Consider the following 23591-nt stretch of genomic DNA (forward strand, 5'->3'; position numbering starts at 1 on the left):
GTTCTAGGCATAGATCACTTGTAAATAGCCAGAAATAATATATTTTGAATTTTAAAAGAGATTATGGGTGTAATTCTATTCATATTTAGAAAAATCCTACAACTCCCAGCATTCCCCAGTCAGCAGTAGACTTTTGAGGGATATTGTATATTTGTCCTGCAACCTTATATTTTGAAATATTAAATAAGTTCTAGGTTTCTAGAATATCATAAACCAGGATGTCATATATTATATTAGAAATGTGGTTTAAGATCACAAATCATATGCAATTTAGAAATATTATGGTGAAAAGTGTTAAGGATGCACAGTATTTCACAGTTAAAAATGGTTCTCCCCACCCCTTCAAATAGTTTTATAAATGTATAGTTCCTTGGTGAAGAGCTAAATAGAATTGAAGATTGCAAGGCTGAATCTATTCAAGTCATTTTTATTGCACGTTTGGACTTGTCCCTTTTCTAGCTGCCCAAATTGCAAAAGAGAACACACTCCTGTACCTTTACTAGTTGCCCAAGACGAAGAATTTCAGCACATGCAGCTGGCCGTGCAGAGTAAAGTAAGCTGCAGAACTCTGCCTCCTATTCAACTATTAAAGATATAGGAGCTCTATCTTCCTTTACAGCAATTAGGGTGAGCACATGCAAGCACCAACAGCAGAGACGTATTGAAGTTGGTTTTGCCATATAGGATCTCACAAACATAAATGAGTTAGAACAAAAAGCAAACAACCTCTTTTATAAGAATGCATGCAGAATTTGCACGGGCAACATCCCTGTTTACTGAATCCCCCCCCCCCCCCCTGGGCAATTCAACAAAGACAGTTATGTGTAGTCTTTGGCATGCGTAAAATAGCATTCAAATGGGTGATTTTCTATGACACGAGTCATAGAATGCAGATTTATTCCATTTAAGAATAAAGTTCTGAAGAGGGAAAATACTGGAGTGTATTCCAGGTCCTGGGAACGCCACTGACAGTTTGGTTCACTTGAAAGGTTTTCATTGTCTAATCTCCAGTAAATCCATTCTTTCTACAGAGACCAAGAGCTTTGAAGAATTGAGGTTTAAGCAGCTGTTGAAGTTATAGCTGAACAGCCCCTTAGCCATCCATGATATTTGGCGGGTGGTCCCTAACAACTGATCTACATCAAGAGGCTAGGTAGGGTCTGAACTGCCCAATTTATTAAAAGTAATGTTTCATTCTAGTATTGCTTGTTTAAGAAACTCAGATTACACAGGCTGCCACACAGGTAACAGGTGATTTGACTAAAGCTTCATACTGTAGTTACCTCTAAAATACAATTTGGCAGCTTATGTAAAATCTCTTGTGTGGATCTCTCACAGTGGTTTCTTGCCTGGCCCCTCCTTCTCTTCTTTTCCTCCACAGCATGCACTGGCCCTGACAACAGTACCAATAAGTCTAGCACTGCAGTACTCAGGGCACTTAGTCTATGGATTAGCAAGAGTGAACTGACAATACTCATAGAGTGCATCAGCTCAGGCCATAGTTAAGGGTAATGGGTTGATCATTATTGCTTTTAACATTTTTCAGCCCCAAGTTAGATTACTTGACTGTGTGTTTGAGCAAGAAACAATCCTTGTTAGAGAAGTATTGGGCATATTTACCAGGCCAGGATTAGAGTGTTCTATGAATCTGTCCGGTAGATCACACAATAAGCCCAAAAATGTTTTGTTAAAAAAACTGAATGTTTGGTCACTTTTCTTGTTGACACAGTTGCTCAAAAAGAGACATAGTTATGCAAGGGTAGAGCAGAAGGAAAAGCTGCGTTTTCATAGGATTCTTCCCCAACAGACTTCATGAAAGTGTATTAAAAATTAATATACCTGTTCATTGGACACACAGAAAGCTTCTGCTTCAAAATGTTAACATGAAGTTCTGTGCCTGATTGCACTGAGGATTGTTTAAATCATGATCAATACGGGGTTTTTGTGCCATCAGGAGGCTTTTGGTTCTTTTCCCCCTGGCAAGAAGTTATGCCTACTTGGGCTAGTGGAAATACCACTGAATTTGGCCTTCGAAGAGCCCAATGCTTAACCATAACTTGCTTCTGGGAAAGTTAGTCTGTCAGAGTGCTCCAGTTATAAAATGGGAATCAATGTACTTCTCAAGGTGGTTTCAAGGATTATCAGGACAGGAACCTTAAAGTCATGTTACCAATTAGCAAGTTTAATGAAAACAGACAACACTCACAGGAATTATATCCCCATCAAGCGCTACTTTCTCTCCATCCATTGTTTCCAACCAAAATGGCCCATTATTCAATGGGGACACCATGACAGGGGGAAGGGAGTGATTGAATTCTCCTCACCTCATTTTTTGAGGGGGTTTGTAACAAAAGGAGCTGGAAGCTATTTGGGCTGTTCCTATATAGGAGACACAATTCCAGGTGGTGGGTTCAGTGTCCAGGGGGAAGAAACAGAGCAGTGAACATTGCACTATCAGTGTAGCCTCCCAGAACCAGAGATGGGAAGGTAGAAATAGGACACAACTTTTCTTCCTCATCTCCAATTCCTAGGTAAAGTTAAGAAAGCATAGACTGTGATATGAACAGTGTTAGTTTGGGTACATCTACACCACACAAATAAGTTCTCCAGCATGGCTTTCCTGGGAATTGTAGTTCTCTGAGGGCCACGACAGCTAGACTATATTAAGCACAACAGTATTAAGCTCGTAGTGTAGATATGTCCTTAGAAGCCCACTAATTATTTTGACAGGCTATTTTGATTTTACAGTTTAATCTTAATAACATGAGGGGCTGCCCATCCCATATTGCCATGGCTTGCATTTTCAAGGCATCCTGCTGCCCATGGGATCATTTGTCACATATTATTCCTGATCAAGTAATAGTTGGAACACACTTGGCATATTTTTGTTCCAAAGAATCCCCTCCCAACTCTTAGTAGTTCTTTAACTGCGTATACATTTTTGATTTTGCATTGAACTTCACTCTCTCTCTCTCTCCTTCTCTCTCTCTCTCTCACACACACACACACACTACTTACTTACAGTTTGGATGCCAGTGGTGAAGAGGGAAAAGCTGTGTTGTATCTTGCATGCAAAATCCGGCCAAAATGGCTACTACTACCAAAAAGTAAAACAAATTAAAAATAAAAGCCAAAAGGGGAAAAATAAAAATAAAAGCCAGATGTTAACCCCCTGTCCTTAGAGAGGATGTTGCAGGGGGAGTGAGGATGAGAAGCAGGAGGCAGCACACAGCTTCCGATGGCCTTACTCACTTTAACAGAGACTTTGTTGCCCAGAATATCCTTGGATTTACGTAGGCCATTAGCTTCAGTTTTGCCACTGCTTTCCTTTTCCGCCCGCTTTCTCATGCGCAGGGTATGCCATGAACATGACTTCCTGTTGTACCAAAAAATGCACTAATCAAATGGCATATCTTAGTAGGAAGAGGAAGGGATGTGGAGAGGCAATCAGCATACATGTTCTTGATACTGGCAGCTCTCTTAAGGAGATGGAAGCAACTTGCAATATGCCCACTTGGAATGTTCCTACAAACATTCAAATCGGAAATTCAAACTATTCTAGAATTGATATTTTGTTATTTTTGCCATTTGAAAAAAAGCATTTTCTTTAAAAGGTGATTGAAGGTCTGCAGGTGAAAGCAGATAGCATACATTATGATCAAATTTGCAACATGCAAAGGTAAAAAAGTAGACCAAAATTATTCTAGTGAAAATAAGATAAACCTAGAGATGAACCAAGTCCTTGTGCCAATTTGACAGAGCAATATATATTCTAGAGTTCAGTGTCAGATCTCTAAACAACTGCTTTATTAGATTAAGGAGATTAACCATTTCCTGGAAAGAAAAGCTTTGCTACACTTAAACCACGAAGTTCCTGTTGTTTTAACCTGACTGTGTTATGTCTATTCAGCTGTACAATTATGTTTGTTGGCAAATCTAAAATTTCTGCTCTAAGGAAGAGGGACTATAACAAACAATCTCCATATTGTGCTCGCAAAACCCACTTTATCAAAAAAGTTTTTCCTTTGGGATGGAGTAGAAGAAATAGGGAAGCAGTATGAAAACCAGTGACAGAGAACCTGATTAATAAAAGTGAACAATTAACAGCATTTAATAATAAACTGGATTGATAGGATTCGCCTTATGCACATCATTTTACTTTATAACAGAAAACTGATCTCTCCCCAGATTGCTAATTCGTTTGTATGTATGAAGCTGAATGAGAATGCACACTTCAAAACAGAAGTAAAATGGCTGACCTTCCTCAACATGCTGGCTGGGTCCAAAACATCTGGAGAACACCATGTTGGGGAAGGCTGGGCTACAACCGTTGATCAGAACTCTACTGTACTTGACCAGTTGTTTTGCATGCTGCAAGTCTAGTGCCAGACTCTGATCCCAGCTATGTAGCCCTGACATACAAAGAAAACCCAGCTCCACGCATTACAAATAGCCGGGGGAAATACTGGTGTAACACTAGAGCAGCCTTTGCCAACCTGGGTCCTTTTGAAGTACAACTTCCAGGATTCTTTGCCATTGACCATGGGAGTAGAAGTCCAAAATATCTGGACAGCATCAGATTGGGGAAAGCTGCAGCAAATAAGTGAAGTGGGCATCAATACATAAATCTTGAAACACTACTGTAATGTGTCTAGGACCCTTGGTTGGACCAGAGCTCCCAGAAGTGTGCACACATGTATCTGACATCTTCCTTTCTTTTCCTTTTATACTATCAAGAAAATTTAGGGTAAAGAGCTGTGCAAACTTGCATACAACCTGGAGATATTATACAGTGCCAATACTGCAAGATGAATGACAAGTTTAGGGCATAACTTGCACCTAAGAACATTTTGTTCCAATACTCAAAATGTTTTGTGCTCGTTGTACATTTCATCAGATTAGCAGGGTGCAGTGTAATATTTAAAAACAAGATTTTTAGTGAGGAAGTCACACCATCACAAGACTAAACTTGTTTATATTAAGTTGTGTCAGAATCAGTCCATGGGCATTGAATACGCCACAGTGCTGCGTGAAAAGCCTCATAGGCTAGGTTTTTCAGATAAAACAATGGATGTTGCTAGCATTAGACTTTGTGATGTAGCACTACTTTAGCTCTGTTCATGCCTTCAGTAGGTGCATTCACTAAACAAGGTAAGGACGAGTGGAATTAGGCTCTTTGGCCTCACACCAGGGCATTCAGCAGAAGGTGTCAATGGGGCTTCTAAGCACAAACAGTTATGGCTGCATTCCTACTCCCTTCATGTGTTCAGTGACTGTGTATACTGAAAATATGAACAGGGCTTTCTCTAATATTTTATTTGAGTGCAGTATCCACACAAGTGTGAGGGGAAAAGGGGGAAGGATATGAGCTTTAGTAACGAAAACAAAACTGGTGGAATCAGATGGAAAATCTCTTTGCTATCTAGACAAAAAGGTCAAATGGTGGTAAGGAGGGGAAGGGTTCCCATTTCCTCCTCTCTACTCAGGTCAGCCACTAGGTTTGAACCCAAATCATGACATCATTTGGAACAAGAAACCTGTGAAACCTGTAAGAGTTACAGTGTGGCAGCTGAATATAATATACCCATACATGGAAGTGTACATATTCATTTCAGTGACCATGCTTTTTGTGAAAGATGGCTGTATTAAAATTTCTAAAAATCTTCATGGACTAGCCACTTAGGCAATCCTTTTGTTCAGGGGTTGGCAACCTATGGGAAACACATTTATAGCTCTAGTCATTGCATTAGTCGGACAAGTGTCTCTCTTGCTCTCAGTTCCTACTTCTGTTTCTTGAGTATACATATACCCATGCCTTCTCTCTCTGTACCCTTATGTATGTGTTCCATTGCATTTCACACAAATGAAAATGCATACTTGGTTTACGTTTTCCCGCTCAGTAAGTTGTGTTTTATGTCCCTATGTGCAATTTTTGCTGCATCATTGGTCTTCCTCTAGCAGAGTAGCTTTGTGCATGAAAAGTCATTGCCATAAACGTCACAGCACCAGTCCGCATGATGAACCCGTTACATACAGCATGGAAACCAAATGGAATCACTGCCATGCAGAAGTCATATTTTTCAACTATACCATTGCCATAATGCATTAAAAGCAGTCTTGAGTAGACAAGCTATGGTAATAATTGATTCTACATCTCACCTCTTTTCATGATTATGCCTACTGGGCAGTTCCTTATTAGGTGCACGTTCTCTTGAGGCAAGCACCCCAAGCACACAAAATTGGCAAAACCAGCATGTGAGTTCCATCAAGACAGCTTCTAACATTCTCAAATATTATCCTATGAACACAGGGTTCATGCTTCAAGTCTTGACACCATGTTGTGGCCATCATGGAATGAGAACTGCCTGATTAGCCTGGCAATACAGAACCAATATTGGTGAGAACCAATATTGAATGTGACGGTTAGGACAGACTTTGTTAACACAGTCTACTCAATTAATGATTAAGACCAATGCAGACATAATGGTACTGACTCGTTAACCATAGTTAAGTTTGGGAGTGGGCTCACACACTTCCTCTCTTTCATTGGCTTTAAACACCCACATGAATGCTTACCCATGGCTAACGCTAAGCAGGTTCCTTCTTAACCAAGATTTGCAAACCTGCTGCAAACCCTGGCTAAGAAAAAAAATCCTTACTGTTAAAGATGGTTAGCATCTGGGAAGATGCAACAATAAATTATGGCTAGGGGCAATATGACAAAAGGCTTGTCTGTGCAATTCATATGGCCTACTCTCTGTTAACTATGGTTTAGAGATTAGCAGCACTATGTCTCTGCACAGGGCCTTATTAATTTGTTGCAATGCACATTTAATCTAATTGTACCTTCCCTACTTAAAACTCATCTTAAGATTTTCTTCCTGAAACAGCTGCATTCTAAGGAATTTGTCTGAGAACAAATATTGATTGACTTTTGACAACTGAAGATTAAAAAAAAAATCAACAGGTTTTACGAAAAAGGATTGTACCTTCGGTATTTAATATCAAAAAACATTTTCTTGCATTATTTAGTCATTTCAAACTGACAAATTTCAAAAAAGGGAAGATAATATTCACATATTTGTTAAATAAACAACAAAACATTGTAAGTAAAAAGAACTAAAGAGGGTCAGAAACTGGTCCTTTTAACCTTGTCAAAACATGCTCATGGTGAAAATTTATTTTACATATTTAAAATAGTACATTTAAAATTATTAGTTACATTACAGGTACAATGATGAACATTGCGACTATCCATAATATTGCACAACCTGACTTCAAATATGGGTTTCTTTAAATAGTGCAAAATACTTTTTACAGGAATGTACTCCAAAGGGGATTTCTTAAACCAATTTTTTTTTTTTTTACAAAATATTACGTGAACAGAAAAAAATAAAAAATAAAAATGTTACAAGCTGTACAAGAAATTGCCATAGACAACATAAAATCTCTCTTCCTTGAGAAGCAGGACTCAATTCAATACAAGGCCTGACACGTGGGTGGTGTTTTGTTTGCTCTATATTCATTATATCCAATATATATATATATTATATATATATAAAAAAACAATTTAAACACAAGATAAATAGAAGTCCAGTCAAATCAGGTCCATTATTAGGAAAGGATGGAGAAACATAAAACATGCCTTTTAAACTGTCTATGGATTTTAATTCTTTACAAACTATTGGGGGGGGGGGAAGAACACAAAAATTCAACGAAAACCCGACTATCCCAACATGGTTACCCCATGCTGTGTTATCAAGCAAAGTTTGTTCCAATGGCACTGTAGATTTTTTTTAAAGCAGGAAAATCCTACCATCTGGATTTTATTTTTCCTCAAAAATCCACATACTGCTCCCAGGGAATCCAACACAGCACTTACTTTATGCTTCCGTCGCTATTATCTGTAGTTGATTTAGTGAGGGGAGCCAAGATATTCCCTGGGATCCATCCTTCTGCTGCTGGTGAATGGTCATTGGCAGGCTGGTACACAAGGAACATGTTCTGCTGGTTAATGGCAAGTACTTGGACCACCTCACCCTGGTTGACACAGATTTCATTCTCCTTCAGTGCATAGTAATCTTTGATGACCACCATAGAAGAGGTCCCATTGCACCCACCCAAGTCATTCTGAGGAGACACAGAAAGCAACAGTGACAAGGTAGCTCTGACACCATAGTCAGATTTCATCATCATCTTCTATACCACACATTTCAATGTGCCAAGAATTTGCAACACATCTCATTCTCAGATCCAAGCTGCAAAGCAAGTCAGTGCATTGCTACTGGAGAAGGGCAATTCAAATAGGAAGTGATGGGTCAGCAATTCTGAGTGCCATTGGAGAATGCTTGCTCAGCAGTTCTAAACTGGTTTGTAAATATTATGCACGCACAATTCCTTTCCTGGATGTATGTGTGTTCTCACAGTGTTCCTTGAGAACTGTAGTATGTTAACCGAAGTCATTGTACTATGTTCCCTTTCTTTCCATGTATGTCAGAGGTGGGTAACTTGTGGCCCTCCAGATGTTTTGGCCTACAGCTCCCACCAACCCTAGCCAGCATAGCCATTTAACTATCATGACTATTAGTCCCATTCTCCATTCATTTTGATGCCTATACTTTACTTATTTGTGAGGCAAGTTTCCCCCAACAAAGGATGGGGCAAATGATGGATTAAAAAGAGCAAACTCTACTGCGCTATACCCTTCAAGAGCAAATAGATTCTACAGATGATGGTGGGGATGAGAAAATTCAACTTTTACTAATTACTTGTAAAATTCACATTTACTAATTACAACTGTAAGCAAGGCCTTTTTATAAGAGGCTTGCCCATGGACACAGCTGACACATGAGTTTGGGGATGGAATAGCCTAGCCTAATTTCAGAGGATGTCTCCAAAAAGCACTTTCTTTTCCTAATTCAAGGGTTCAGGGGATGGGAGAATGGAGAAAGACAGTCAGTCAAATACAAATTCATTCAGTTACATTGGTTTGGTATTGCAAAAGGGAAACATCTGTATTCTATAGTTCACATAGTAGGAAGTACTGTGGCTTTTAAGAAGGTAAGTAAGAACATGAGAGCAGCCCTAGCGAAACAGACCAACAACGTATCTAATTAAGCGTACTATTTCCCACAGTGGCCACTCAGCCAGATGTTGCTGAAAAGTCTGCTAGCAGAACATGAAGGTGAGACAATAAGCCCTCCCTTGTAGTTGTTCCCCCAACAACTGGTTCCTTGGCATACTACATCCGAACACAGACTACAATCACAAGTTTCTTTTCCTGGTTACACACAGTCAATTGAGTTGGGTGGGGGAATTTTTAATATTTTTCATCCTTGTGAATTGTGGGGCGGAGTTCCTACAATTACACACAATATAACCAAGGAAGGGTGGGGGTGGGGGAGAGAGACCCTGCAATTTTACCTCTTTGAACAAGGGGATTGAAGAGTGACAGAGAGGAAATATGCTTTCTTCAACCCAGGGCAGATCTGACAGTGCAGATGAAAACGGGCAGATGTATGTGAAAGTCATGAATGGGGAAGATGGAAGCAGTTACAACATACAGCAAATTATTTCTTCACTTGCAGATAATATCTAGGATTCCTTCCATGCTAGAGCCTTTTAGAAGCATTGCTTTTCTGCAATTAGCTCTGAACTAAAACAGAGCTTTCACACAAGCATTTAATATAGTACTATAACAACACCTTTCTCAACGGCAAGAGCCTCCTACAATATTTTCCTCAAAGCAAATCCATCTCAGCAAAGAGACCCAGCAGCATTAATTGAAAGTTTCCTCTTTGTATGTTCTACCTGTTTTATTACTTCCTGACATTAAATTACTGCTTTCTATGTTTTCATAATGAAAAAGTGCTATTTCACGCTTAAAAAGTGAATAAAAAAGTCCCCCTGCCCCAGAACTGTCATTGAGGAATTAAAGAGAGGCCACTTCAAAGAACAATTAATAGGTTAGCCCTCACTAATTCCCCACCTGAAAACAGGAAATGTTGAATTGGTCAAAAGAGCCCTGAAAACCTTAAATTGCCCTGTTCATTACCCGTACACCCCAAAGCCACAAATCACAACTGAAACAACATTGGACAAGATCACACTGAAATACAATGAGATCACAAAACATTGCTTGGATGATCTGTAAAACCTGAGTGAGCAAAAGGATAGCAAGTCCAGAGAATGAAGGCTAATGTGGAAACAATGGTGCAGACTATTCTGCAGCAGAGATGTCAAGAAATAAGGAGTTTCTTTGTACTCTACCATATATTCTGATAAAAAGGTGACCTAAGTTTGTTTGCATTTTATTTCCTGGAAATTATTCTGTACCAGGATATAATTAAGAGACACAAGGGAAAGGCTATTTTGTGCTATTGAAGCGCAAGGGAAAGGCTACTGAGGACGAGACTCCTTTCTCACAAGGAATGTTGCAGCTCAGACAAGTCAGAGTAGCGTGTCAACTCCAACCTGCAAAACCCAAAGCTAGTTACAACCTTGACCTGAAATGGCTCAAAAGACATTTTGAACTATTAAATGTTCTGCATCCTTGAGTTTAATCTTTCAAATTGACCCAAGTTCTAGTCCTCATGTGCTTTAGCACCATGGAGACAAAACACATTTTACATGCAAATGCATGTATCAAAGCCCCAACAGTTTATTTGTGTAAACACACAGCTAGAACTCTATGGATGGGTAAAGTAGTGGGCAGTGCTTTTGAGGGAGAAGTGCCTGTTGGGCAAAGGCTTACTATATCTTTCCTGTATTCAATATTAAAGCCTCCTGCTCCTGATTTTTTTAAACCTATGCATGAAACATATGATTTATAGCTGATTTTTATGGCTAGATAAGAGGAGATTTCAAAACATCCTCTGCTGGATTTCCACTTTTCCTCCCTTTTAATTGCATCATGTGGATCCTACAGTCTTCCTAAGACTCAGCCACAGGCTTTGCCTGGACACTGCTGATTGAGAGATAAAGGCCATTTACTCAACCACAATTGTAGTCACATATCAACTCACTGGTTCAAATGCCCCATCTGCTACTATCTAGTGGCTACCTAGTCACATTTAAAATGATGGCAATTACAGGAAAGTGCAAGGAAAGGCGGTCTCTACCCAACACAGAAAAATACATACCTTGCTTGGCTCATATTTGTCCCCTGGCTGGTGCTGTTCATGCCCTGTGCTGCCATTGGAGGTAGATATCTTCAGAGGTGGAAGAGATGGGTTACGTATTGTAGCCTTCAAAGGTTTATCAGACCCCACTGGACCTGAGGAATAGGGTCTGGTGATGGGCTGAGGTACCCTGCTGGTCTGGGGTCTCATTACAGCTGAGGTACTGCTTTCTTTGCGCTGGTACTCTATGGGAGACTGTAGTGCTGGAGCAGAATATGAAGAGTTAGTACAGGCCTCCCCATTTGCGATGTTGTATTTTCCTCATGTGAGGGATGCCATGCTTACGTTGTTTCTAACAAAATAAGATTATGCAAGGGCACACCTTCAAACCCAACTGAAAATCATTCACTTAACTATATAACTGAGAAGCACTGAACATTTCACTTTACGGAGAGGGAGGCACTTTAACAAGTACCGGCTGAACAAAGGCAGTTTCAGGGCTCATGGTGACCCGTGACCCCTCCAAGCTCATGCCAATGACAGCAACTGCTGGCTTTGCCTAGAGCAGTGATGGCCTTCCTGCTTTCACAGTATATAGCTCTTCCACTTGATTTTGCTTAGCAGCGAGTCCTAAAGTGTAGTGGCTTTCAGTTTTTCTTAAAACGGATGAGGTGCATGAAATGTCATAAGGAATAGGCCAAAGCAGCTTAAGAACAAGCAGTGAAAGGAACAGAGATACCTCCTAAATCAATTTCTCTGCACGCCCATCACTCACTGCATATAAATTTATATCCCATGCAGAATTGGATGTTAAACTACCTCACCATTTCTAAAGCACTGACGTTCACTATATTGGAAAGATCAATGTTAAAATTGCATAGAATGTGGAGAGATGAGTATCCCATGTCAAACAGCACAAGGAAAAGCATGCCTACTGCATTAAGCCACATGTTGTTCAGAAATTCTAATAAAGAGACCTCTGTCTAAGTATGGAAAAGCACGTCATGGACATTTTATTACTGGATGATGGGATTAAGGGTGTGGAGGAGATGCAGAAGACCGTTGCATGAAAAGTGAAAAAGTGCTGTCACATTGCTCATGTATTCCCAGCTAGTTAAAATGACTCCAGTGTTGAATTAGCCATAGTGCTGCAGCCAAGTGGTAACTTATGAACCTGAACATAAAACCATTCAAGTAAAGGGTTGTCTATGTTGTCCTGCAAACTGGTGAGAAGAAATCCCATCACTCCTCTGCAAGCTTACCTGTATTTCTAATCAAGTTCAAAAGTATTAGAAGTCTTTCCTCGTTACTTTGCAATTGCCCAGTAATTATATGCACAGTATACTAAGTTACCTCTTAGAAACTAGCTGTCTAAATTCATTCAGTCCCGTCTTCATCACAGGTAGAAAATATAAAATGTCCCCCAATATCAGTCAAGACCATATTCTGTTAGATTTTAAAACCATATTTCTGATTAGTTTTTAATCCACATCATGGAAATTCCCTCCAGCAAACATCTGGTTCTTCCTCCAGTCATGCTCTATGTAGAGGAAATATAGCAACAGTTCAGTGCGCATGACCATTATGGAGGAGGCCCCGAAGACTAGTATCAGATTGGAACAGGAATATAGTTTCATCAGCAAGAACAGAGATACAATACCTACCGTTTAAGAAGTCCCTCTGTGTGTCCAACACTTGATTGATATCCTGTATCCAAGCTTGCTGGATTTCAGGATTGGCTGCCTGCAAGATGAGCCTTTCTGATGTTTCCCGACTCATGAGCGCAAATTTGCAGGGATCATTGTCCACATTCTCCTCAAGGATTAGGTATGTCATCTACAAACAACCAGAGAAAGCTCAATGCCAATTCAAAGGGGACAAGGAAAGGGTCACGTTCTGGTCAAAGATGGCCCTGCCACCACAATCAAAAGAAGCAGCAACGACTTTGCTTTTCCAGATAAAAAAAATTGAGAGTAACAGCCTGACGAAAACATTTGGCTCTTTGTTCTATTCTTCAACTACTGCGCCAAGTACCTGTTGGATTATCTTTGAGTTATGGCTTTCTTTAAAAGGCAATGTCATTAGAGTCAGAACTGCTAATAATTAGGAAAAAACAAATCACTGTATGTAAAAGTTTTCCAAAATAGAAATTGCTTTATAGGCATCTTGACAATAAATAGGAGTATTAAAAGTATAGTGAATTTCTCAAAGGTGGAAGCTGTAATTCTATTTGCCCAGGCATGTGATAGAGGATTTTATCTGCTGGATAAAGATTCTGTTGAATTTTTATATGGCTTAAATGTGATTTTATATTGCTGTTTTATTATCCTAATTACATACCACCCTTATAGCTGTGCTATTGGAAGTGATGAAACAGCTGGGAGTGGTAGCTCTGTCCTTGCCTCACTTTATCTCTTGCTCCTAATTGCCTTCCACCAAAGTCACTTTTCATTCACAGAGAGCGCCATACAGCTAACATTTGCATGTACAATGTAGTTCAACTTTTAGTGGCTTTTACTTATATCAAATAGCCATTTGCAGATTCTTTTCTTGACTCATGGTATATGTCAGAACACATTATTTATTATTATTTATTTATTTTATTACATTTATATACCGCCCCACAGCCGAAGCTCTCTGGGCGGTTTACAACATGAAGCAACACATACGAATATAAGCTCGCTCGTGGTTGTATCCAACTGTGTCACTCCATTGACGGAAGCAGTTCTGTCAATGGAACCATGAAAAAGGAGATTCCCCCTCCCTCCCCAAAGCCCCCTGCATATTTTCAAAATCAGCCCTAGAGGGCTGGGAGACCCTCTGGAATAAATGCTTGGGCTGTGGGAAAAGCTGCAGGAAGAAAAAAAAAGGGAAGAATTTCTGTTGCCCTAGCAGACTCCCACTAGTCGTCTATTCGATTTAACCCATACATGATATCTTTCTCTAGTCCATCACGGGTTAAAGCCTGATATGCTGGAAATGGGAAGAGCTAAATTACCATATGTTTCCATCCTCCTCCACTGAAGCAGGAAGACTGCAGCTGAGTGGTAGAGGCCCTGCTTTGCAGGCAGAAGGCCCCGGGTTCAATCTCCAGAATCTCTAGGTAAGGCTTGGAAAGGACCCTGCTTGAAACCCCGGAGATGCTCTGCCACTCAGTGTTACCAGTACTGGGCTAGATGGGCCAAGGGTCTGACTCAATATAAGGCAGCTTCCTGTGATTCTATGACCCTTTCTGGCTACCCACTTTAAAAACTAGTACGCCACAAATCAAGAGCAGAATTAGAAAACTATGCACTACACTAAAGTGGCTCAAGGAAGCATACCTTGTTGATACTGACCATATACCCGTAGCCATATACCCTACATGGCTCGGGTCCAGGTTATGTGAAAGAATGTATTCTCCCTTATGAGCCTGCCCGTGCTTTAAGATCTTCTGGAGAAGCCCTTCTTTCAGTCCCACCATCTTCACTGGCGCGCTTGGTGCGAACATGGGAGAGGGCCTTCTCAGTGGCTGCTCCAGTGCTCTGGAACTCTCTTTCCAGGGAAGCTAGGCTGGCTCCCTCCTTGATGGGCTTTCGGAAGCAGGCTAAAACTTTTTTGTTCCAGCAGGCCTTTGGAGAATAATCTGGCCCTCCATCTATGTTAAACTCTTATAATTTTGTTGTGTATTTTAAAGTTTTATGTCCCCCCCCCTTCAATGTATGGTTTAAACTTTGTAAGGCCGCCTTGAGGCCCAGCATTGGGCAAAAGGCGGGATAATAATAATAATAATAATAATAATAATAATGATGATGATGATGATGATGATGTTGTCTTACTTTTATGCTCCGTTTGAACAGATAGCCAGGTGTTAGAGAGCCTTTCCGAAGAAGTTCACTAAAGATGACTATTTGCTCAAAGAGGAAAACTCTGCGTTCCTTCGGCCGAGACAGCCCTCCAGAATCCTGCTCTGTTACATAGAATGTATCCTGCTGCAGCAACTTCCCCTGGGCTGCCAGCTTGCCCTAAAACAAATACAAAATTAAGGTAAACACAGATGGTATGGAAAGAGAAAGGGCATTCATTCGTTCATTTCAATTCAATTCAATTCATTAGTTTCCCTACAACAATTTGTTCTCTGGGGGATTTACACAAATACAGGTAAAACACAAATAAAAATCCAATCAAGTCCACATACATAAAATCAGCAAAGGAAGCACAAAATAAAAATCCATTTAAAAACAGCAAAGACTAAAATATAACAGGCAGCAATCATTAAGAGATCTAAAACATTCCACAGAGAAAAAACTACTTTAATATACAAACTGGGTAGCAAGAATGTGCAACAGGTTTAAAAGTGTATGGGAATAAAAAGATATTTGCCTGGTGCCCAAACGATGTCAGGGCAGGTACCAGGTGGACATCTCTTGGGAGGGCATTCCACAATGGGGATTGGGGGTTGCAACTGAGAACCTCAGTATACAAAGGAATTTGGGACTAGGGCCTCTGATTACACTCTCTGGGCATGGGTAGGAATATATGAAAAGAGGCATTCCTTCAAATAATAGGGCCCCAAGCCATGAAAGCTAGCAATACTGTCAGATGGGGAGAAATTCTGTTAGGGTTTGTTTCTGTTTTATGATTCATTATAACATGGTGTTCAGGCACTTATGCCCATGCCTCTCCAGCCAGCTTACGTATTCACCAGTGTGTGCAAGTACTCAATACCTTAACCTGCATTAAGGGCTTATGTATGATGCAGCATATGCATATCCATTCATAGTCCTTGCTCTGCCATGCAGGATGGTGACTTCGGGCCAGTCACCGTTTCTCAGACTAACCTACCTCACAGAGTTGTTGTGAGGATAAAATGGAGAGGAGGAGGGTCATATAAGGATTAGGTTCCTTGCAAAGGAGGGCTATAAATGTAATAAACAAATAAACATATGCCTGATCCCTGCAAAACATCTGCATAACAAAGCAGAATGAATATACACAAGTGTTACCAGTACTGGGCTAGATGGGCCAAGGGTCTGACTCAATATAAAGCATTTGTATTTGTATAAAAATACATTTGTATAAAATTTGTATTTATATAAAAATTTGTATTTGTATAAAACATTGTGGTATAAAATTTTGTATTTGTGTTTTTAACCAGTCGGTTGTTTTATTATGGTTTTAATTTTTTTGAACCGCCCAGAGAGCTTCGGCTATTGGGTGGTATAAAAATGTAATAAATAAATAAATAAATAAATAAATAAATAAATGCGCTCAGATGTAAATACATTTGTCCCACACCACATTATGTTGTAAATGTGGTGAGGAGCTTGTGTCCAATACTCCACCAAACATATAGGATTTCCACATTAGTGGACCCATGAACCAGATGTCTGTATTTAGAGGTTTTACTCAAAATGGATGTTAGCAACAATTCTCCTCTGTGGAACTGTTTTGCGTAACACTGAATTGCTCTGTAACCAAGGGCATTTTAATCACAACACTATGTAGATTCTACTTTGCAGAAGTTTCAAGTTTTCATTGGTTAAGAAGTCACAATGATGTGAAGAAAAAACGTAATAGGCAGTATGCATAAGAAACTGCCTGCTATGTGGAGACAGGTGCCATAGGGAATGATTGAAAGGTCTCTGTGAGGCACTGTGTGTTGGGGTGGGTGTACTTAAGCATGCCCACAAGTGTGCACTTTCTCCCTGCACAAGATTCAACTCAGAAAATGGTAATAGCAGTTTAAGCATACACACTCCTAAGCACAGGGAAGAAAACTTGCCCATAGGGATTTTTTTAATACACTGTTAGGGACACAGTTTTTAGTGCCATCTAGCGCACTATCATGTTCAGATCCAAAAACAAGTCTAGACTTCTACCTCAAAGCCCTGAAGACGGCCCAGGTTCATCATGTCATTGCAGCGTTTAGGAACAAGGCACATCAATTCCACAGCTTTCTGTTAGAGAGAATGGTAACAATCAGAGCTGGAAGGGATGAAAGGCCATCAAGTGCACCTTCAATCAAGGTAGGGCCATCCACATATCAACCCTTCCACCCATGGGATACAGGCCACAGGGGCTCCATTGTAGGGAGATGCCCATGGATCAAAAAGCTCCGGACAAGTCAAGCAAGTGTCAGGGGATTAAATTGAAGGAAAAGACAACCAATTTCCAAAGCAAGTCTAAATTTTGGAGAAGTCCCCAGACACACCCAATGAGTGACCCAAATCCACCACTTACTTGAAGAGGAATTAAATAAAATCTTTAAGTGTGAAACACTGTCTAGTGTAAGGCCACTCCACAAGTTTCAGGCTGGCAATAGAACTCGTAACTTAGGCTCTTGATTAATATAATACACCAGATCTCACCTTGTGTCTATTAATGACAGTCCTGGATGACCAAGGGAAAAGGGCAAGGAAGATCTAAACTTAGGAAACTAAAGCAGGGGTGCTGAAACTCAGGCCCACCCAGCCCTTCCATGTCCCCCAGATGAGCATGTCTCTTCCCCCCACAACAATGGGTGGTTCTGGCTTCTCTCCAGCCTCCTGCCATTGCCTATTGTCTTGGTAGTTTCCTGGCTTTTGTTTCTTTTCATCTCTATTCTAAACATTTGAAGCCTTAGTTATTGACAGTAAGAGCTTTAAGCGTAAATATGCCAGCATTCTTGGCATTTTGTGTCCCCCCCTTTTTGCCTTTGGCTCAGCTGCTCTTTGCCCTAACCCTAACCCTGCCCGTCACCGGAAAGTGGACCCCAAGCGCTTCTCTGAAACAGAGTTTGGACCTTAGGCGAAAAGAGATTCAACATCCCTGATCTAAACTAATGATACTCAAGGTAAGCAGCAATGTAATTTGATGATCATAAGGCCAAGCTTTAACTCACTCACCTTAGCCCTTAGTCCACATTTTGCATCTACCATTAATGAAAATGTATGTGGCACAGAAGGAAGCATTTCAAGACTGATAAAAGAAAACAAGGATGCATATTTCTTGGGTCCCCCGCCCCGCACCACTGAGTGCCATATTTAAATAGTAACTGTAATATTTAAAGTAACTATTTTCTTATTTGCATCCAGTTTTTAAAGGAAGACATCCAAGATTGCTCACATTATGACCAATCAACAAATATAATATAAAATACAAAAGAAAAAAGGCAGCTCATAAAATCATACCTCTGTCTCTGAACATTCAAGTCCAGCCTTTTCACTGAATTTTAGGAAATCCTATGAGGAAAAAAAAGCATTTCTTTAAAATTTATTCAAAAGACTGCATCCCTAAAGATGAAAATTAAAGGTATATTTGTCTACTTAAACGATACTATCTGGGGACCAATAAAAATTCACTTATATAATTTACAAATCTAAGTACTGACTGTCAACTTAGTGAAAGTTATAATCAAAAAAGTTATATTCAAAAATGCAAGTCTAGATGTCGTTATCCCTGGTACTTGGGTTTAGATTTTGGCACTCTGCGTGTAGTACAGAACAGAGAGAAAAAATGATGCATGGCTTTATTGGGCATAGCCATTTTATGTAGAAGAGACTGTTAATGAAGCGTCCCAAAGTAAGTGGAGGATTCTGAGAACTTAAAGTGCATGTTGTTGTTTGAAACCACATTTATACCCTACCTCCTAAGCAACGATTCTCTATGTGGATTACAGTCTGTCTATCTCAACATAATAATTCAACAGAAAAATACCACTAACAAATTAAAAAGAGCAGAAGTCAATATATTTAAATCCCACCCAATCCTAGATAAATAATATTTTTATACTCGCCACCTAAATTACAGAATATGCTCCAGGCAAATTGGTGTGGAGCAGGGAGTTCTGCAAATGGGGTGCCTTTATTTATTTATTGCATTTCTATATCACCCAATAGCCGAAGCTCTCTGGGCAGTTCACAAAAAATCTCTATGGAGAAAGCCATGACCCTGGTAGCCACACTCCAATATTATAACGTGGGGATACACAGACAAGGTATCTGGGGAAGATTGTCATGATCACATGCAACTTCACATAGAAAAGGGAGGACATAATGTTTACCTAAAATAATTAGTAAAATACTTTTTATATAGATTCCTATATGAATAAAGTCCTGGAAGACACCGAAAAGGAGTAAACAAAATATTAACTTTACTTAATTTGACTGTTTATGTATTATACTTTTACAAGACAGCATTAGCATATTTCAAATGTTATACTTCATATTGTTTGCAAATATATTTGCCCATGGAGTCAGACCGTTTATATCTATGCATAGGTGGAATGACTGCAGACTGAAGCAAAATGTATATATTTACATACTGTATTGTAACCTAATTTAATTCTGTTTTGTATGAATGAACCCTACGAACTTGTAAACACTAAACACTTCAAGAGTAAAAGCAGGAAGATAATCTCCCAACTTTAGATGGCATTCAGAAGGCAACCTGAAGGACTTCCCACCTGCCACCCACCTTCCGAGTACAAGCCCCCTGGACTGGCCAACAAGCCATTCCCTAAACTTAAGGTAATGTTGCCGATGGATGCAATTTGCATTTGCCTGCCAATGGATGCAGTATGTGTGCAGAATTTTGCCCACGGATGAAGTATGGGAAAAACAAAGAGAACTCCAGTGAGCAAACAGATGGTCTTTAATATATCCAGGAACGATTTTGATTTAGTCTGTTAGCAACTGATTTTGCCTTTGCTGTTAACCAATATACAGACCTTTGGGTCATGTTTTTGTTAGACATATAACACCATTAGTGTGTTTCACCTTGAGTAGCAACTGGTACTTGGTTATTCTTTGAATGGGTTTGATTAAGAAGTCACTAAGAGTTAGCCGCTGGTTTATTTCTTGTTGCACCTCCTAGAAAATAAAAGTAGGCAACATCAACATTAAGGTTTATTTATTTATTTATTTATATCCTGTCTTTCTTCCATGGAACTCAAGGTGGCATATACGGGGGCCCATCCAGACCCTGGCTAGACCCACACCTTTTGGGATTCAGCAAGGTTTTGTATCATGTGCCTTTATTCAAGGCCCTGAGATTATGACAGAATATGACATGATGACTAGCCATTTTTCCAAACTGAGCAGCTTGTCTGGGGATCACAAAGCATCCTAGATCAAATATTTGGGCAATAAACCTGGCACTTCTCTGTTTCTGTAATAATTAATGTAGAGCTTTTCAGAAGATTCCTAAATAATACAATTTTCCTTTTCTCATCAGGGCAGGGGTTAATGTGAGTGCATAATCAAACATAAAACTTCTTTAAAAAGTCTGTACAAGCATTTTATGGACAGATCAATCACTAGCACTATTTGTTACTAGCAATAAAACAAAATCCCAAAGAAACACTTGAACAGTGGCTAATGCCAGAAATGTGGCTTTGTGGCAGATTTCCCAAATTTTAATATTAAAGGAAATTTCTAGACTTCATGGCCAAGAAAAAGTTTGGAATCTATTGATAAGAGGTTTAGGAACTAGGAAATATTGACAGGCTGCTCTTTTCCATTCTGCATTAACTTTGGGCATTATTCTCCCACATTCCCACCAACCAATTATCTCACACCCCTATTGCAATATCTGCAGAAAACCATATTTACAGGTATTCGATTAATTATTTCAATGATATAACTTTTCAGCAAAGAGGCTTGTAATAGTTTAAAGACTAAAAAACTTACTACGCCATGACTTTCCAACTCTGCCTATTCCAGCTGATTTTCTTGAAAAGCTGACCATGCCTCCAGGTGGCAGGTATAAACCTCTCCTTTTTATCCTTGCCCATTTGCATGTATATGTTTTACTGATCAGGTACACCAGATGATAAAGGAATGGAAATGCTACAGGAATGTTAAAGAGGGCCCTATCCTCTAACTTTCCTGTAGCATTTGTGAGGGACCCTATTAGCAACAAATTCACAAGGAGTCAGGTGGGGCACTAGAGCAAGAACCCAGTGCTAAATATGAGGCAGTGTTTACCGAAATGCAAAGAGAGAGCGCATTTCGGTAAATGAAGAGAGAGAAGAGAGCGCAGCCAACAATTCAAGCAGGAAGGTAGCAGCTGACACAGTTGTAGGAACATTTGCGTGCAAATATGAAAGGGGAGACACAATCCTGCCAGGTGTTATGTTTAAGCTGCAACATGAATGAGGTATCCTATGAAAAAGGCCAAATCTTACCTCAAAATATGCACCACATTCCGCTACTATATATTCAGATTTTGGTTTGTTTTGACAGTACACCACATACATGTGTAATCGTCTCTCCTGTAGAAGCAAAATTTACACAGCTGTCTTAGATTAAGTCCACACTACAACTTTTACCACCTCATGGACAGAAGCAGAAAAAAGATTTTATTATTCCCATCAGCCTGAACCTGTCCTCTGGAATGCTCTTTCCTGAGCTATATGTGAAATGTCATCTGTGGTCTGTTTTCAACATCTTTTGAAGACACTTCCCCACACCCCAGCCTCAACCAATGATTGAGGTTGGACCATGTACCTTGTTTGTTACTGATATGCTTTGTTGGTTTTTATCTTTTTTTTCCTGTTTGTGTTGTATGCAGGTTATTTTTTAATAAGCAGTTTAGAAGTATTTTAAAATAAATGAAATAAAATAAATAAAATAATAGACATGCTGCTGAGAGAAAAGCGTTTCTTGGTTGGCTGTAACAACTGTAAGAGCAGATAGCTTTCAACCACAGCCTTTGTATATAAGGGGATGGTTCATAAGCTACTAAGTTAGATCTTCCTAAATTACTTTTGTTTCCTCCAATTAGAATTATAGGGCCATCCAGCAAGTACATGATTGATTCAATTTACAAATCCTCATCCAAGCCCATCAAGATACTACCAAAGAGACACTTGTTCTGAAATTCCAATTGAAATTTATTTATTTTATTTTATTTATGACATTTCTATACCGCCCAATAGCCAGAGCTCTCTGGGAAGTTCACAAAAATTAAAACCATTCAAAGTATAAAACAACAGTATAAAACCACAATATAAAAGTTTTAGTCTTTAATTTATTTGGGGTATACATCTATGTTAGTCTAGTTCTTTCCTCAAAGACACACATCCTGTACACAAACACAAAAGCTCTAGTCAGGAAGGAAGAGCCTAAACCTGCACTTTCAGAGGGGAGGAGGAGTACATTTCCAGCCCAGATTCCCTTTTGAGTCAGTCATATATTTTGTTTAAGCCACAAAAAAGTGCCTAGTACTGTGGTTATGGCTTTGTTAACACATTGTTTCTGTAATTATTCCCTAGAGTTACCTTCAGTACAAACCAACAAAATAACTTCAGACACCACAGAGTTTTATAGCTTGAGAGAAATCTGGACACTATGGCCTATGTTACGTAAATCCTAACCTTTTAAAAAATGAGATATCCTAAAGTCAGCATAACGGGGGCACATTTAGAAACAATGCTTTCCCCCCATTTTTCTTTTTTAATAAAAGATTAATGTTCAACTCACATGCTTGATGAAGAGCTGTGCTAAACGGTCATGCTCCTGAAGGCACTTTTCCAGTTCAGCAAGAAAAAAACTGCAATGAAAAAAAAATGGGAAGCTATTTTTAAAACCTCATCCTTCCTCTCTTAACGCTCCTCACTAATAATGCAAAATAATCTATTTGGCGACCAGAGCTACCCGTTGGATCCATTGTACTTGATGTTTATGAAGAGCCCATACGAGATGGTATGTAACTCAGGATTAAATTATTAGCTGTATACTGTTCCTACCACAGTTGATTGAGCTGGATAATAATTTTAAAACTTTAGAGATCCTATGTGAAGAATTCCACCTGCCAAGCAGATCTGGATGGGAATATATGGAATTGAAACACGGCTTAAACTTGGTTTTCGGTCCCCAAACCTTTGCAGTTTGAGCATGAACAGCACTTTTTTTTACTTCTCCAATCCCATGAAATACTCTCCAAACTTGGCACAATAAGTTACATTTTTTAAAGAAACCAACCTGACTTAAGATATTGATTGTTCTCAATGGAACGTCGAACTGAGATGAATTTATGTATTTACTGCATTTCTATACTGCCCAATATCTGAAGCTCTCTGGGCAGATCACAAGAATTCAAACCATAAAATACAACTTAAATATAAAATTTAAACCCCAATATAAAACCACAATATAAAAGTACAACCAGAATAAAACTGAGCAGCAAAGCAGAGACTTAAAATACAGATTTAAAACAGCAAATTAAAAGACTGGGATTGTAAAATGTTAAAATACTGGGGAAATAAAAAGGTCTTCACCAGGCGTAATAAAGAGTATAGCATAGATGCCAGGCAAACCTCTCTGCGGAGCTCATTCCACAGCTGGGGTGCCACAGCAGAAAAGGCCCTCCTTCTGGTAGGCACCTGCCTCACTTCTTTTTACAGGAGCTCACGAAGAAGAACCCCTGAAGATGATCTTAGGTTCCAGGCAGGTACATATAACCACATTTAAAAATTCCCAGTGGCAGAATGCCCTCAAACTCATGAAA

General features: G+C 39.5%; 1 protein-coding gene across 3 annotated transcripts in view; it reads right to left on the reverse strand.

The window, feature by feature from the left end:
- The window catches only part of KALRN (kalirin RhoGEF kinase), a 559448-nt gene that overhangs the window by 25422 nt on the left and 510435 nt on the right, over positions 1–23591 (reverse strand). For 2 of the 3 annotated variants that reach the window (XM_063116665.1, XM_063116664.1), the window contains exons 7-15: positions 22565–22634; positions 21268–21354; positions 19859–19951; positions 18272–18322; positions 16982–17059; positions 14939–15124; positions 12785–12956; positions 11142–11383; positions 6969–8130 (exon numbers count right to left, since the gene is read on the reverse strand). In XM_063116665.1, coding sequence (XP_062972735.1) covers positions 7879–8130; positions 11142–11383; positions 12785–12956; positions 14939–15124; positions 16982–17059; positions 18272–18322; positions 19859–19951; positions 21268–21354; positions 22565–22634 — 1231 coding nt within the window. In that variant the 3' untranslated portion in view covers positions 6969–7878. Of the gene's footprint in view, positions 1–3252; positions 3377–6968; positions 8131–11141; positions 11384–12784; positions 12957–14938; positions 15125–16981; positions 17060–18271; positions 18323–19858; positions 19952–21267; positions 21355–22564; positions 22635–23591 lie in introns of those variants that run through there. The other variant, XM_063116666.1, reaches the window with a different exon arrangement.

The sequence above is a fragment of the Elgaria multicarinata genome, chromosome 2 (assembly GCF_023053635.1).
Source record: "Elgaria multicarinata webbii isolate HBS135686 ecotype San Diego chromosome 2, rElgMul1.1.pri, whole genome shotgun sequence".
Taxonomy (NCBI): Eukaryota; Metazoa; Chordata; class Lepidosauria; order Squamata; family Anguidae; genus Elgaria; species Elgaria multicarinata.